The sequence below is a fragment of the Culex quinquefasciatus genome, chromosome 2 (genome assembly GCF_015732765.1).
Source record: "Culex quinquefasciatus strain JHB chromosome 2, VPISU_Cqui_1.0_pri_paternal, whole genome shotgun sequence".
Lineage (NCBI taxonomy): Eukaryota > Metazoa > Arthropoda > Insecta > Diptera > Culicidae > Culex > Culex quinquefasciatus.
The window spans coordinates 55,505,132-55,523,803 of record NC_051862.1 but is presented as its reverse complement, the minus strand read 5'-3'; the positions used below and the strand labels follow the sequence as shown (position 1 = coordinate 55,523,803).

The window sequence follows — 18,672 nt, the reverse complement described above, 5'->3', positions numbered from 1 at the left end:
ATGGTGGGGAAAGAGGTGAAAAGCGATTTTCCGGGAAAATTCCAGCTAAAACGTGGTGCAACGTACGCACAGCAGCAAAAAAACAGAGAAACTACCAGAACAAACACTGCCAAGAGAGAGCAAACAGGGTGGAAATGCGACTGGAGAGAGGAAAACTATTTCCATGGAAGTTCAAGTCTGGACGAAAGGACGAAACCGGCCGAAACAGTGTTGTTGTGTAAGCAATTTTTCTTTTCCTTGTTGCAACCTGAAACCTGACTACTAACTGCTGGCTGGGGCTTCCGGAATGGCATGTGGATTTCTGCAACAGTCGGTGCACACAATCTTACTGAAGCCTTTGGAAAGCGCGTGCGAAAAATGTTTGGCTTGCAGCGGTGTTTGCGATGTGCACGTGTTTCAAACAATATGAACAAAAAAACAGGAAGAATGATGAAAAAACAGTGTTGCCAGTGCAAAGAATAAATTTATGAATTTTCTAAAAAGAACCTGACTCAGAAATCAACCGATTTTCTATTCTGTTTTTGTATGTCTTTAGAAGCCATTTTGTCTCATCATTTTGTCAAAATATCGAAAAGTTCATGCAAAAGATATGTTTATCCACTTTCCTTTAATGTGTATTTGATATATAATTGTAAAATCAATCTTGATATCTTCATTTGTCTGTATTTGAATGTTAAATACAGTTTAATAAGAACAACAAAATTATTTTTTAATTAACTAAAAATAGCCTTAAGTTTGTTGTTAAGTACTCAACACGAATTCAGTTTAATTTAATTAAAAATTTAAAAATGTTATAAAATTAAACAAAAAGAAAAAAAAATCTCGGGACTTGGGATTCCATACATTTTCCAACTTTTTAACAAAAACATATTATATTATTTCCGACTGTTTTCCGATTTTTTTGCGGATCCCAGTCTTTTTCCCTACTTTTCGATTTCCTGACTTAAGTAACCAAGTGACAGCTGTCCATATAAAAACGATATGTGATTATTCAAAAATCTGTTTCTAATGATGGATTTTTTTGTTCGATATGGTGTCTCCGACAAAGTTGTAGGCATGGATGTGGATTACTTAATAAAAATGATACACGGAAAAAATGCAAATTTTTTAAATCACTGCTATTCACTCAAAATATAACGTTCATAAAAACGCTATTATTTGATTATATTTCAAGGGACATAAAATGTCATCTTTCCAGAAAATTCCAGAAATGTTAAAAATTCATCAACTTTATATAAAAAAAAATCTCAGTTTTTTAATGTTTTTATGAGTGATTATGATTGCCTGATATCTTTGAAACTAATGGCCCGATTTTCATTTCTCTTTTTTTATTTTCTGCTATATTCAAACAACAAATGAAAAAAAAATGTTTTAAGTCTTATCAAAAAAATATTCTATTTGCAATTCCTTCGTGAAACTACTTTCTTTTACTGCAATTTTTGAACGATGAAAAAGCCTTCTTTTCTGTACCAAAAATAACAAAATCGAATAATTACACTTTCTTAAATAAATGCTGAAAAGTAGAACTTTGCAGCACTTTTTTAAAAATTAATACTTTTCAACATTTTTTTTCAATAATTTGAACGATTAATTGACAAAATACATAAACATTTGACCTGTAATTCCACTCAAAGGGTGTTTTTCGAAATTGCAAATAATGTTCTATGGAACTTGTTTTTTTCAACACTCGTCGTTTTTATCCAACTCGGTGAACCTCGTTTGATAAATGTACGACTCGCTGATAAAATCTTTTTTTTTGTAACTTGTTGCTTAAACTACTATTATTAAATTATTCCAAAATAAAATTTATTTTTAAAGTTCAGAAAATTTTACAAAATTTTCATTTTTGGCATTGAATTTAGTTTTCAAAATCTCACCACTAAAGGCCGTATGTAATAAGTTCAAAAAAGAAAATGTGGGTACAATTTTTTCATCTTTTAGAAAATATTTTTCGAAAAATTGAGATATTATGGGCATTTTTTTTTAAATTACAAAAAGAAATCCCAAAAATTGCATTAATTTGAAAATTCTTTTAAAAAAATTCACTCAAAAACTTTATCTAATGCAAATTTGATTTTTCATTTTAAAATGACTTCATAAATTTTTAACCCGTTTTTTTATTTTTAGAAAATACACAATTTTTTCGGAAATTCATAAATTCTTCAAACATGTTTAACCCTTTCTGGAATTTTCTGAAAAGATGGCATTTTATGTTTAAAGACACCAAATAGTCAAAAAATCCTTCAAATGCACTTTGTTCTGATTTTCTCAAACCATTTTTGTATATTTGTGAAATATTTGTACAAGGTGCATTTTTTGTTGATTTTAGCGTAACGTACTTTTTGGATTAAGCTTTATCAGAATTTAACGAAAAAGTTAATTTTAAAGTTATGATTCTGGCCATTTTCAACCAGTTTAAAATAATCAAAAATAATCATAAAATGTTTCAATCTTGAACAGATTTATGCTGCTGTATTTTTTTTCTAAATTATGATAAAATCCACATATTTTTCACTGAAAATAAAGTTTAACGGTCCTAAAATTAGTGCTTTTAAAATTTTGAATTGATTTGAAAAGGCGAAACAAACGTCGAAGAATGTATTCTGAATAGTTAATCATCGACGTTTTTTAAAATGAATATTTTTGTCCACCTTTTTTTTGCAATTATAGAAAATTTCTTATATAATCTGGTTTTTTTCCGTGGTCTGATAATTTTTTTCGAGGTATTGAAAAAATAAATCAAAAAAATCTAATTTGGTTTTATTCCTCAATATACTTAAATGATATATTAAAATAAATTTCCTTTTGATGAAATATAAAAAGAAGCAGAAATTATCTCTCTGTGTTGAATAAATTGTATGAAATGCTAAAGATTTAAATTTGCATAACTTAAGCCAGTGGTCTTCAGACAAGCCAAATCGTAGAAGGTTGGTGTAGCACTCATTTTGACTTGAGTTTAGAGTTTTCTAATTTTGGGAAATAATTTCCAATTACAACCAAACGGTGGTCGCTCATGTTGCTTCAAATATGCATGAAAGTGCTGCAAAATCTGTTATAAAAGTTTAAATTTTGTATAGAAAATACACTTTGGAAAACAGGGATGGAATAATCATCATCAAAAGAAAAAAAATCTTTGGATGTTCATCAAATCCGAAACGAGCATGGCTCTCTTCTCTCGCGCACGAAATATTGTTAAAAGGAATCTAAAAAAATCATATTGAATATTCGGCGGAACATCTTTTTCCACTACTACACTTGCAAGTGTAACGTCACAAGTCGAAAAATGACCTGCCACTTTTTGTAGATAGGCAATGCATGTAAAAAAACCAAATAAATAATTTTAAGTGGTGCTAACAAGGCAATTTACAAAAAATCATCATCAATGATTTTCTTTGAAGTTTGTGAGCGATTTTCTTTCGCGTGATTTGCCTTCTCTCTCTTTCGCGTGTGAAGAAGGTTCGCAAGCGAAAAAAAAAAATTTTTGCGATCATTCCATCCCTGATGACAATTTTAATGATTTTTTGTGGGTGTAGTTCATGACATACTGAATTTTGAATAATAAAGTTTAATAATTACCTGGTATCAAAGAGTGGCTTTATTTGGACGATTCCTGCTTATTTAGATGATTTCTGGAGTTTTTTTGAAAAGGTCCAATAAACCAAATTTTCATTTTTTGCTTTTTGGGTGTCTTTAGAACCGCCTTGAGTCAGGGGTATTCAAAAACACCCAAAAGGCAAAAAATGAAAATTTGGTTTATAGGACCTTTTAAAAAAAACTCCAGATATAAAAAGCTCTTCCAAATTTTAGCCTGATAGACAGAACAAAAAAATGTGATTTCGAATTCTGGCAACACTGCATTTTTTTTAATTCTCAAGCAAAAGTATTGCTCTTTCAGTTCCAGGTTCCAGGACCACCTCCGTGCGCATCGCAAACATGATAATCGCATAAATAACCCGGAAAGCAACCATTAAAAACGACTAGTGAGAAACACTAGCACTGCTGCTGCTACTGGAAATGGTTTCGAATGCGATAGTGGTGCTGTATGGGACCACATAAGTGGATCGCTTTACGGAAGCAGAAGCTTACCGTCAGACTTCTAACTACTTGAAACTTTCCTTCTGCAAACTCTAACAATTGCAACTTTGTCTCAAGTCCGTGTGAGAGTGTCTTGTTTGTTCTAACCCAAGTTCTAACTCCACTTGTATCAAATAATGGGTTTAGTCTGTAAGACAATTTCAGCTGTTGGAATCTCAACAAAAAGAAACTCATCTCCATTGTAAGTTCACCGCCATTTTGTCACGATCGATTGGAAGAAACGCTAGAATTCCTTCGGAAACTGTATGTTTGCTAGATTTTGTTCTCAAAACTCTGTTCGTTCAAGCTAGGCTCCTCCCACCGATTGATCCAATGTACTAACTTTGTCAACTTTGTCCCCGCCCCACCGTATCTCACTCACACTCTGAACCCACAACCAACACCACCACAACCGAAATCACACGCACACCACCACCAACAATCTCGATAGCCGATCAAGAAACAGTTGACCAGTGAGTATAAACGGGTAAGACGAACCGCTCTAATCACGTTCTCATCTAAAAGGGCCCTGAGTCGTTCGAGCGAGCGAGACAACCAAACCTAGTAAAGAGAGCGAGCGAGCGAGAGAGCGAATGGAGAGCGCGAGCGAAAGAGAGAGTAAGAATGAGAGAGCGAAATCAACGTCACAACTCCACAAGCATTCATCCGTTTTGCGAGTTTTCACGAGACAGAGAGTCAGAGGCCAGTGCTTAGGCCAGATGAGAGTGAGCATTTTTGTTTGTGAGAGCAACTGCTACGCCGACACGTATGCGACAATTGCACACTAATACTATCCTTAAACCAATAAAAACAATGGGCGCGCTCACTGCTAATTCAATCGACCGGCCCGAATCTCTATAGGTACGCAAGTACAGAACTCACAAACACAAACAAATCATTGGTTGCAATTGTTTTTTCAACGTTGGCTAGAAATCGATGTTGTTCTGTTCAGTCCATTGATTGGATTATAAAAGCTCTGCTTCGGATTCTGTTCAACCAATCCCGAAATGGAAAAATAACACCCCATTGTTGAGGTATAAGCAATCCATTTTCTCATTAGGAATCATTCATTAGATCTCGTGTAGATTCTTCTACGACCAGGTGAACATCGTGTCGAACAAGTGTAATAGAACCCTTTCAATGGATTGGACTATTGGAGCAACTTTTTAAGTTTTCGCATTTTTTTGAAAATTTAAATAAATTTATGTTACATTTGGATTTATTCCCTATATCAAAAGAAGCACTTTTGCATCGTGAGTTTTTCCATACAAGTCTCCATAAAACTATAAGGATGGTCTGAGACGCTAACCAGTCGGCCATCGTGGAGTTAATGCTCTAGGACTGAATTGATCCGTAGTGGCGAAATAATGTCACCATGTATAATATATCAAACCATTATATAAATACTAACACCGTCTTAAAATAGCCCAGAGCCATCTCATACACTCATGAACTGGACGTGGGAGTTGTGGATTGCCTGGCCCGAGTCATCTGCATTACCGATCTATGTCTGTACAATTTCAGAAGAAATCTTAAGCCAGAGAAAGGTATTCGCTGCAATAGATCTAGAGACATATGGTGGTTACTAACCGAACCGTCTCTCAGTTGAAATATACTGTGGTCATGGCCAAGTCCTGCCAAGACGGGGGTTCAAATACATACATACATACATACATACATACGTACGTACAAGTCTTCACACAACTATAAAATCTTGACATGCAAATAGGGTTTTCACAATACGGAACCTTGTATGTTGATTATTAAATATTTGTTTTATTTTTGTAAAGCATGACCCTTAAACTATTCTAAAATTATTAAGAATTTTTAAATCTAAAATGGCGATGATGAAATATTGAAAAAATGCAATCAACTATTCAGTTGCAGAACTCTAATTTGATGTTTGAAGTAAGGAAATGAAAACGAAAACGATTTTTTTTTATCTGAAGTCTCATACAAACCTTTGGATAATCGAACTTCAGATAATCGAAACTTCGGATAATCGAGTCTGGACTGTATATTTTGGGGAAAGAAAAGAAGCTTCTTTTGCGCTAAAAAACTTTTATTTCAATATCAAGTGTGAAATGTAAAAGAAAACCTTCGAAAATGTACTATAGCTATAACTATAACTATAGCCAAGATTAATAACTTTTACAAAAGACTCTGTGGCTAAAAAAAGTTTTCATTTTTAGCTGATGAAGTCTTGGCAATTTTTAATCCAATTCCCAATATAATTAAACTTTTTGAAACTTATTTTTGAATCGGATCTATTTAATTTAAGCTATCAACAAATATTACAGTTCAAGCTTTACATTTATTAAATTCAGAATATTTGAAGTAAACCATTTTTGAAATGAGGCTTGATTTTAAGATTTCATAAATATTTCAATTGAGTTCTTGTCATAAGCATAAGCATAAGCATAAGCATTAGGGTGTTTCAGCCAAACAAAAAAGTTCTCAGATTACGGCAAACCGAGGTTCCCCTTGTAGAGGGTACCCATAGGGACTCTCATGCCAAATATCAGCCCATTTGGTTGAGAATTGGCCTGTCCCCAGCGGTTTCAAGTTTACATGGAAATTACTATGGGATTTTTGTGCTTTTCGTTCAATCGAACCTACAGGCCAGGGGACAACATGGATTCACTCGGAATAAAGACAGGTGAGTAGGGGATGGTCCAATGAACACATTCCAGAAGGAAAAAGGGTTGTCCGTTCTGTCCCCAAGGTGCGCATTGGATCGACGTCCGGTGTCTCAAAAACTACGAATGCCGACGCCAATTGAGCTTTTATTTTCAATGGTTACTACGTAGTTGTGATGTGTTTTGAATGGTAAACATGAAACAAATGTCAGAACGTCTCAATGGAAGCAGAAAGCTTTAGTTTGCGGTCCTGGAACCAGGCTTTCCTGGTGGGAAATCTGGAGGGAAATCTGCCCCTGCATCGCACCCCGACGAACAGAGAGCTTTTAAGCGCTCTTTTGCACCGGAATCGATACGACAAGCTTTCGATCAAGAATGCCGCCTTGGAAATCTCCCGGTTGGCGGAAAGTGCTTTAAAGGTACCACGAAGAAAGATCAATGCCCATTTGCAAGATTTGTACGACACTTGGAGAGGTATAAATTTTAACAATATGGTTTTATCAGAATGGTTTGTTCCAGTTTGCTAAATTAAAGTAATTTTAGGACTTTACAAGCAAAAATCCCAAACCACTTCGAAATCGGAGGAGGATAGAACTCATTTCAGGACGGAACTATCCCTGCCATGTGATTTATCGTGGAATGTATGCATAAATGATATGTTCCTGTTACACTCTTATTTGACTCTTCAATCTGTAGCCAATCGGACAAGAGGAAGCTGCAGTTGGAACGACTGAACAAACGGCTGAAACGTTGGTTAACTGTTTGGATAGTTTAACAGCCTCAGCAGATCGACGACTTGAAGATGATCAGCACCTTGATCAGGGCCATGACCTAGCTGGTGACAACAACAGCAACGAGGACAGTGAAAGTAAAGAAACAACAAGTCCGATCTCGCCAGCTCGTCATCCCGTCCGATCTCTCCTGCTCGCCAACCAGCGTGGTCCTGTCCAAGTCAACGTCCAGCAACAAGTCCGATCTCGCCAGCCCGTCATCCCATCCGATCTCGCCAGCTCGTCATCCCGACCGATCTCGCCAGCCCGTCATCCCGACCGATCCCTCCTGCTCGCCACCCAGCGTGGTCCTGTCCAAGTCAACGTCCAGCAACAAGTCCGATCTCGCCAGCTCGTCATCCCGTCCGATCTCGCCAGCCCGTCATCCCATCCGATCTCGCCTGCTCGTCATCCCGTTCGATCTCGCAAGCCCGTCATCCCGACCGATCTCTCCTGCTCGCCACCCAGCGTGGTCCTGTCCAAGTCAACGTCCAGCAACAAGTCCGATCTCGCCAGCGCGTCATCGAGCGTGGTCCTGATTCTTCGAAATCGTCATCCGACTTGGTCCTGTCCAGCGCGACCTCAAATATAAAATTTTATTTACTTATTGTTGTTTTTCTGTTTTCAATTCACATTACAAATACATAAGAAGATTAACATTTTTTTACATTAACCGTATATTAAAACATTATTTTATTGAATATCATTACTTTTAAAACACAGAATTTAAAAAATAATGTCTTCAAATCAATTTCTTTTCAGTGCATTCAATTTCAACATCAATTTTCATTAAAAAAAGAAATTTCAAGCAAGAGAATAACATTTAATTGAAAAATTCTTGGAAAATTCATTGTACATAAGTGCAGTTGAATAGCAATCATTAATTTGGTCAAGGGGGTTGAGGGGTGGTCTTAGAAAATTGATGAACCCACTATGATAAACATGGAAATGTGACTTAAATAGTTAAGAGCAGATTGCTCTCGAATTTTTATAAGGTACAATATTGATGGGAGGCAGTGGTTGTTCGCCTATTGAAGACTTTTGGTCATCCGCTGCCTGATTTTGAAGAGAGAGGGCGGGAAGGCTAGTTGAAGAAAATATTTGCTCTTTGTTATAGTCTAACGGAGCCAGCAAGTATCCTGCATATCGGTCAGTAAAAACTGCTACAACAACCAACACTAGTCTTAAACCGTTGGTAACACTTAATTATTCCAAGCACCCAGATGCAAAAAAACAAAAGCACAATACATCTGCCAGGACTTTTCCACATGAACTCGCTTTTCGATGTAGTTTTCCCACCAGGAAAGCCTGGTTCCACGACCGCAAACTAAAGCTTTCTGCTTCCATTGAGACGTTCTGACATTTGTTTCATGTTTACCATTCAAAACACATCACAACTACGTAGTAACCATTGAAAATAAAAGCTCAATTGGCGTCGGCATTCGTAGTTTTTGAGACACCGGACGTCGATCCAATGCGCACCTTGGGGACAGAACGGACAACCCTTTTTCCTTCTGGAATGTGTTCATTGGACCATCCCCTACTCACCTGTCTTTATTCCGAGTGAATCCATGTTGTCCCCTGGCCTGTAGGTTCGATTGAACGAAAAGCACAAAAATCCCATAGTAATTTCCATGTAAACTTGAAACCGCTGGGGACAGGCCAATTCTCAACCAAATGGGCTGATATTTGGCATGAGAGTCCCTATGGGTACCCTCTACAAGGGGAACCTCGGTTTGCCGTAATCTGAGAACTTTTTTGTTTGGCTGAAACACCCTAATAAGCATAAGCATAGGTGCCCACCCGCAGTTGCTACTCCGTTATTGACCAGGACCTCCAGAAGTTACATCCACGAGCCGTGGAAGATGAGTGGGTGCTATCTTTCCTCGCTTCGCAACTTCTCAAAGGCCCCTATCATGCTGATCAATACCGGCGCTGGCCACGACCAGTGGTAGAGTCACGGGGAAGTGGATGGGAATGTTAGTCCGATACTTGAGTGATAGAGACCGCCCAATCGACTGCTTCTCCGACAAAGTATCACATGAGTTTTGAGGGGGTTAGTAGATGGGTATGAGGTCAGGATTCACGAATGGCAGTGATGTGACCATGAGCATTTTGTTTATCGGTTGATTTTTTTAAATCTTAGGCAGCCGGCAGCGGAAAGATAAATTAGTGATGATTAAGAAAGTTTTTTTAATCGAACGCGTGCCAACCGAGCATAAGTGCTATGGGCTGGACTTATCAGTATATTTTTACTGTTTCTACAATTTAGATAACGCGAGCAAATTTCAAATCTCCTCGCAGCACACAATACACGACAAAAATGTAACGAAAGGCTCACAAAAAAAAATCACTTTTCACTCCGAATATTTTTACGACCATGCGCTCCCTTTGTCAATTATGCACTCATTTCAATTGAGTTCTTTTCATAGACTATAAATTCGGAAAATTGATTTTGTGGCTTCTCAAAATTGAGTTCTTTGGGTTTTCATATGGATCAACCATTTGCCTGATGTACAAAGCAAAAAATATGATGAAACAAATTTTCGCAGCATTCTGTCTGATTCTTGAAAGGATGCTTGTTGTTTCATAAGTATTTAAAAATTTAACTTTTAATTAATAAAAAGTGGAATATTCGTAATGTACATTTTTTAATCGAATTAAATTTCTGATATGATTTTTTTTTATTTCTGATATGATTTTGATTCAGAATATGAACGTAATTCGACGGCATTTAAATGTTTTTGACACAAGATTATTTTTAATCGGTTTTAAATGATATCAAAGCTTTAGTTCTATTTTTTAATCATGCATAAGATTTTATGAAAGCAAAAAAATACTTATTTCCTGGGCAGGTGGTCTAAAACTATGGAAAAATTTGGTCCAGTTTTAACAAGGACATTATTTTATCAATGAAATGTGTTTTTTGTACCAAAAATTATACAAAAAATGATTTTTTTTAATTATCGCTTTTCGCCACATGATATACCAAATTTTTTTGTCGGGATTTTTTTCTCTGTTTTCGGAATTAATTGCAATAATTGTTGATAACAGAATCAATTATTTTACGAATAAATCTCTGTTATTATTTTGTGTTAATATAACAACTAATGTGGATGTTTATTAACAAGTCCTGACTTCTTGACAATAATAGAACCCGAGATATCGTCAATTGATAATGAGATCTAATTTGTTGATACTATATTTTTAAAAACCAGTCTATAAAATAAAAATAAGTGAAATGTTATCATTTTTTTGAATGTAGTTTTTGTGGCAGCCTTTTCTTATTTATGATAAAATGCACTAGAAAAATTGAAAGAAAATGCTAAAAAACATTTTTGTCGTTTTTAGATGCAAATTCGATATTGCTTCTTAAATAAATTTTCAATTTTTCAATTCATTTTATTTTATTAGTAAATATTGCAATTTCGTATTCCTTACAACGTAGTAGAGTTTTGGGGTTCATTTCAACTGTGATTTGTACTATAATGAATGTTGATGTAATGTTATCAAAAATAAAAATTAAAAAAAATGGGTATTCGTACAATGGATTTGAATTTTTTAGTTAAAATAACGTTTGAGAAAAAATAAATTTTATAAATAGGCAAAAAAAATACAAGCTGGTTTGTAGCCTAAACATATTTAGAAATGTCAAAAATTTCAAAATACCTATTTTGTTTAACTTTCCTACGGTATTTAGGACCTCAATAATTCGGTCTTTTTTAAATTTAAATTTGCCATAACTTGCTTTATACATGCTAGAGGCTTGAAATTTTCTGACATTAAATTTATAGTATAAATACACATTCCACAAAACAAATAAACCTGGGACGACCCCTACGGGAACGGTCCATAAAAAAAGTTACTTTAAAGGTAATTGGGGTCCGGTTTTCCAGGTCGGTTTCGGAAAGGGGACATCCTATGCTTTCATTTGTGACCAAAAGAACTAGAATCGGTTGAAAACTGGATTTTTGACGATTTTTCAAAGTTAAGGGTCGAAAAGGACCCCAATACCTTATGTGTGATTTTTTTAGGTTTTTCTAAAAAGCACCTATAATAAGTTCAATTTTGTCCACGATCGAAAACGATCCTATTATTTTTTTAATATGGAATATCGAATATTAACATGGCATTTTGTATGCCCAGTCCGCAATGCTATTTGAAGACTTGTATAAAAAAAAGAATGAAGCAAAAAGGTTTCTTTTAACATGCACTCCCAGACAAAGTTTCATATAAATCAAAAAATACAATGGAAAGTCTTTTTTGTCATAAAATAAAAGTCTACTAGTGGCAATGAAAGGGTTCTCCACTTATCTCACTCTCATTTTCGATTTCTCACCTCTTGCCCAATTTCCCCATCGTCGTTCATCCCAGCATCGACGTTGTCCGAGTCTTGCTGGCCACGGTCATGGTTCTCGTAGCTCTTCGCCACTATTTTGGCTCGGTTTTCCACTCATCATCGGAGATTTTTCCACCACCTTATCTACAACCTACTACCCTAAACAATATACTATAATTTGTCGTTTAACCACTCACCGCCACCGCCACCATCGCCACAAACCAGACATTTTATGAGGACCAAAATGGATTTTCCATTTAGAAATCGAGGCCCCACTGCCAAACACATACAATGTAGTCTCATCAGGGCGTAGAAACAAATGTTCGTCCATTTATTGCCAAAACAAAGCGCTTAATAGATTGTTCCTTGTCCCGAAAATTGGTGGCCGTCAATTTAGTGGAAATTAACCCGCGCTGCATTCCAATCTCCCAGGACTACCCAATTACTTTCCGCCGCCAGTCGTGGGACTTTGAGGGCATCCGTCACATTTTGAAGCTTCCCTTTGACTGTACACCTTAAGGTTCGCGCGTTTAGCTTGTTTGCTGGGAAATGGATTGTTTTACTTTTTATTAGTCGTTAATTTTTTCCAACGGAACAAATCGTTAAATCGCACAACACATTTTTGCGGCTTCGCCATCAAAATAAAACTGCTCGACGATTGTGGGTTCCTTTTTTTTCTCTAGCGAGTTTTTCCTTTTTCAATTTTTCCAGATATCGTACCGTTGGAGCACAATCTGCTTCCCCTAATGGTGGAGCTTCCTAATTGCATCACCCCCCTTGGCGGGAATTTCTGCAAATGTCGGCCACTTTTTTTTGTTGTTGTTGTCCAGCGAGACCTTCGCGAGGCCCACTTTTTTCCCCCCTCGGCCCCCTGCCACCTGTGACGTCGCTAAATGGTGTAGAAATCTTGCAATGGCACGCGGTGTTTCGATGGGGGAGTTTTATCAGTCATTAGACTACGAGATGACGTTAGTGTGTCACCCGCCATGTTTTTACGCACGATATTCATATTATTTTACTCTAGCTGCTACGTCTGTTGTCTGTGTTTTTACTGATTGCTAAAGTTAGGAAAAAATAAAAGTTTTTTTTTTATTTTGAACAGAATTGATTTAAAATTGCTTGTAAGATTTATCAATATTTTATCAGTTTATAATAAAGATATTAATACTTTAATACATCATTTATACTTTTATTTCAATATTTTTCAGGCAGAAAGAAATGATCACCGACTGTTTTCATAAATAAACTAATGAAATTACTAAAATGTTCAGTTATACTGTTTCTCGTGCTGAATCACCTTTTGCAAAAAAAAATGTTCTAAATAGTATTATAATAATCTAAAAAAAACAAGCTAGATGACATTTTGATGAATTTAAACTTGTTCATTTTGGTAGGTAGAAGTATGTTGTCTCTTCTAAAAATATTTATTTCATGTAAACCTTAAAAAAAATGTAACGGACTAGACTAAATAGCCACATGTATATGGGATAATGTGGCGTCTCATAATTTGTAAATTGTAGTTGTTATAAGTTATATTTTGTAAGGTTTTGAGACCTATATATTTATAAATACTGCAAAGACATTCCAAAAAATATATCAATTCAATGATATTTCTTCTAGGATAAAGGAAAAAAAATATAAAACATGAAAGACTAAAATTTTATATTTTTTTAACTTGCGCAATTACATTATGCAAAAAAAAAGTTTTTCAGACTTGGTAATAATCGAATCTGTGCTTAACTTCTAATTAATTTTTAATCATGAAATTATTTGTTTTATTTATTTTTAGCCTCATTTTGTCACCAAGTTCGTTTAAAGCATAAATTGAATAATAATTCCATTTTGTGTGACAAAGTTTCATTTTCACTTTCGTATTTTCACCTATTTGAAAATAAAACTGAAATAAATAAATACGTTTTTAAATGAATAACAAGAGGAAAACAACATAATATGAAGACATTTTATCGCAAACATGAGCAAATTTGTAAAGGCATTGAAGAGATATCGTGGCACTTTTTTTCTTAACCTTTAATATTTAAATTGCCACAACTCAGTCGAATGTATATTTTTATGCCTTAAGGGTCCACAAACGCGAACATTTTTTGCTTAGACTATTTTTCGGAAATTGTCATAACTCTGAATAGAAAACAGTTAGAGTCCCACTTTTTGTATTAGGTTCTGAAGAAAATAGCTATTTTTGCAGGTGACAATTTCCATTAATTTAAATTATATTCAAAATTTAGTTCATGCAATAACTTCAAGATTTGAAATATCTGAAATGCTAATATATTAATTGTAATTCAAAGATTTAAAAAAAATGTCCAAAAAACATACAAAGTATCAACAAACTGTAACAAAAAAAGACAATAGAAAAAAACTTGTCAGAAATAAAACCTTCAATAACTTCATAAAATATCTCTTTAAATCAATCTTAACACTGGAACGCCCAACGCATGTCCAACTTACACGGACGCCCAAGCCTCCCAAAAAAGGTGGAACGGTAACTTCAACTCGCTGGTTCTCGGGCATTACTCAACCAATCTGAACGATTCTTGTTTCCAGTGATTTGTAGGAATGTCTAGATGATCCTAAAATTTTGCAGAACTTGATTTGAACAAATCTGTAATTTCTGCTACTGAAAACATCGTTCCACCTTTTTTGAAAACAACTGCCTCCGCGGAATTTTTGGCGAATTTTTTTTTACACGTGAAAAAAAAAGTTTGAACGATGTTTTTAATTGCAAAAATTACAGATTTGATCAAATTAAGTTCTTTAAATTTCTAGAATCATCTAGACATCCTAACAAATCACTGGAAAGAAGAATCATCTTGATTGGTTGAGTTATGCCCGAGAACCAGCGAGTTGAAGTTACCGTTCCAACTTTTTTGGAGCCTTGGGCGTTGGAATGTTAAAAGAATGTTGTTAATTCTACAACACAAAGCGTTTAATTTTCCTCTCCGGTTTTTTTCCTAATTGTTCCAAGTCAAATAATGCAATTACGTATTCATTCATTCTAATCCTTCTTTAAAAGCAATGTTTGAACATTGGAAATAACAAAAAAAAAATTGTTGAAAGGTGACAAATCCTATTATGTTCTATGTTTGAATGCTTTGAGCTGGCTGTATTTTCCAACAAAACTCGAAATTTCAATATTGAAAATATCAATTAAAATGTTTTGGGTCAGGTTAAGTCTATCAAGATATTTTGTTTGAAAAAGGGTCACACTTTTTCAGATTACTGAAACAAAATTATGATTCAATGACTTGTAATTTTTCAAATTGTTGTCCAAAATGTACAAAATAAGTAACATGAGCAATTCTCTACCAAAACCAGAAATGGATTTTATTTTTATTTTTTGATTTGGCTCAAACTTTGTGGGGGCCTTCCCTATGACCAAATATGCTATTTTGTGTCATTGGTTCACCCATACAAGTCTCCATACAATTTTGGCAGCTGTCCAAACAAAAATGGTATGTAAATATTCAAACAGCTGTAACTTTTGAGTGAAATTTTTGATCAATTTGGTGTCTTCGGCAAAGTTGTAGGTATTGTTGAGGACTTTTGAGAAAAAAATAGGTACACGGAAAAAAAATTGCAGATTTTTTAATCAACTTTTTTAGCATTAAAACTCAATTGCTGAAATACTGCGGCTTAAAGAAAAAGAAACACGAAAATTGAAGTTTTCTAAGTATCACCCAATCAGCCCACCATTTTCTAATGACGATATCTCAGCAATTAATGGTCCGATTTTCAATGTTATTTCATGAAACATTCGTGAAATTTTCCGATCCTTTCGAAAAAAATATTTTGAAATTTTTTAAATCAAGACTAGCATTTTAAATGGGCGTTACATTCAATATTTGGCCCTTTTAAAATGTTAGTCTTGATTTAAAAAAATTCAAAATATTTTTTTCGAAAAGATCGGAAAATTTCACGAATGTTTCATATATTAACATTGAAATCGGACCATTAATGGCTGAGATATCGTCATTAGAAAAAGGTGGGTTGTTTTGGTGAGATTTAGAAAACTTCAATTTTCGTGTTTCTTTTTCTTAAAGCGGCTCTATCTCAGCAACCCGAGGTCCAATCTTCAATGTCGCTTAGACAATTTTTTTAGCAAATTTTCTGAACTTTTCAAAAAAAAATATTTTTAGAAATGGTCACTCATGGTCACTATTTTTAAAAATTAAAAAACTGCAAATATTTCGCTAAAATCAAACTTTCGGTGGCTATATCTTGATAACGGAGCCCTTTATCAAAAAATCTGTAAAGTACTTTTCGATTGCAAATTCAATTTTGCATTGAAAAGTAATGTCAAACTTGTTTTTGCATGAAACTACAATGTTTTCCAAAAATCACAATTTGTTCAAAAATTCATAACTCGGCGGCAGATTTTTTGACTATGTTTCTCTATGGCTCAAAAGTTGTGGTTTTTATCCCCTAAAACATATCAAAAAATCTCGGAAATCAAAAAATACGTATTTTGGGAAATTGAGTTTTAGTGAAAAAAAAAGCTGATTAAAAAATCTGCAATTTTTTTCCGTGTACCTATTTTTTCTCAAAAGTCCTCAGCAATACCTACAACTTTGCCGAAGACACCAAATTGATCAGAAAATTCACTCAAAAGTTACAGCTCTTTGAATATTTACATACCATTTTTGTATGGACAGCAGCCAAAATTTATTGGAGACTTGTATGGGTGAACCAATGACGCAAAATAGCTTATTTGGTCATAGGGAAGGCCCCCACAAAATTTGAGTCAAATAAAAAAATACAAAAAATAAAAATGGTCGAAATCGGCCGATTTCGTAGAGAGTTGCTCACATAAATTACTTAGAAGCCAGAAGCAATAGTATAAAATTTGCATCATTTTAATGCAAAAACGACAGTTGTGTCTAGAAAATATTTAGTTTTGAAAAGCAGTTGTGAAGTATTTCTTGAAATCACATATGTAAGCTTTTGAAAATTCTTAATTTTAAAACGGTAATGGCAAATGATAAGTTAAAACAAGTTTTTTTTCTTTTCTCAGATTCAACCATAAACCACATGAACACTTTAGAGGGGGAGGGTGTTTTGAGATTGTCTACGCTCCATACAAAATTGCTTTTTTTGTGTTAACAATTGCCCACGTAGGGGATTCTGAGATTTCCAAAAAACTGCCCACGTGGTTTATGCATGGTCCCTTACATGGAAAATTGAATGCTCTTAAGCCAATCTTTGAAAATAGCCTTAATGTAATTCTGAAAATATTGAAAGTCTCTTTTTTTTTAATATACAGAAAAAAATTATCACCAAACTTGCATAAGGCTAGTGGATTTTGCTTTTTGAAAAAAAAAAAATTCGCTGCGTTATTTTTTTTTGTTACATTATAATCTGCAGATTAAATTTGTCCCGATTTTGATATGGGATAAAGTTACATACGGAAAGACATGTCATGTTAAATCCAACAATCGATAAATTAAATTTTATTCTTACACTGTGCAAAACAAAAAAATAAATAAAATAAAACCTTAAGAATAAGTCAAAAATCTCCCCATCGAAACGCCGTGCTCACCTTCTACGTTCAGGTCGATTTTCGCTAATGACACCCTCTCTTCCTTCGCCTTACTTCTCTACCAAAGTTGCGAAACCGAAGTAATTTTTCCGATTGCGTTCCTTTTTAGTTAAGTTTTTTGTTAACTCGAAGCACAAAGTTGAAACGTTTTTTTTTGTGTTGTTCCGTCCTGTGCAGTATATTTTTGATGATTGCTAAAATTTGTATTTGTTTTTTTTTTTCGTTTTCTTTCTTGTTTTGTTTTAGGAAGTTAATGGGTTCTTTTTTGTGGTGGTGTTTTATGTCCCCGAATCGTTTTTTTGTCTATATGTGCATTACTTTTTTGTGTGTCTTGCTTACCTAACACTTTTTTGAGGTTAGTTTGTTTTCGTTGTTCGTTTCTTTTTTTACACTTTTTTGTTTGGTTTTTACGGTAACTTTACTAATAAACTTACCCAAAAGACCGATTGGTGTTACTGTTTGATGTCTAATTAACGCTTTTTTTCCTGTTCTTCTCTTTCTTGGGGTGGTTTTTTCCCGGGGGTTTTCTTCTTTCTCTTTTTCTTCTCCCACACAGTATAAGCTAGACTTTAGCGGACTGGCTGGACGGGCGGCCAGCGGCGGAGCACGGGACGAGGACGGAAGTTCGGGCCTGCAGGAGGGCAAGGGCACCACGAGTAGCACCGAAGCGAGCATGTGACAGTACGGGATGGCCCGCCGGGGCGTTAAAGGTGACGCCCGGCGGACCAGAGTGTCCTTCCTCCTGTTTTAGAATAAGCATTAAACATTGCATATGACCGTATTTATCGAATTTATATTCCAAGTTGTGTATGTTTGATGATTCTCGTGTAGCGCCAGAAATTAAACAAGAAAAAAACTAAGAAAAAATACAAAAGAACCAGAACCAAGACAACAACAACTATTTGTAAAAGAAGAAGACCCCGAAGACAAAACCAGAACAAACCAAGTTCGAGTCTCTTTCAGAAACGATACCAACAACCTTCTCTCCCACCCATGGAGCAGAATGACAACAACAACAACAACAAAACCAGTACAATTCTAGAGCGACCATCAAACCAACCGCATACACAAAAGCCACATACAAGACACACACACATGAAGCAGTACCAAGTTCCACATTACGGAGAAAACGTGTTTGTTAAACTATGTGTAATATGAAATCATAAATATTGAAATATGAATGTTTAGTGATCCCGGAGAAAAAAAAAACAACAAAAAAACAACCCTTGTATCCCCCCAGAAACCCCAACCCTTAAACAAAAACAAACTTTAAATTTTGAGGAGAACCCCTGCGCT

At 34.9% G+C, this 18,672-nt stretch overlaps 1 protein-coding gene across 1 annotated transcript in view; it reads left to right on the top strand.

Annotated features, from left to right (window-relative positions):
• LOC6039660 (alpha-catulin) overlaps nt 1-18,263 on the top strand; it is a 289,120-nt gene extending 270,857 nt beyond the window's left edge. The window contains exon 13 of the mRNA XM_038254983.1: nt 17,933-18,263. Within this exon, the coding sequence (XP_038110911.1) occupies nt 17,933-18,055 (123 nt within the window). The 3' untranslated portion in view covers nt 18,056-18,263. The remainder of the gene's footprint in view (nt 1-17,932) is intronic.
• The last annotated feature ends 409 nt before the right edge of the window (nt 18,264-18,672 follow it).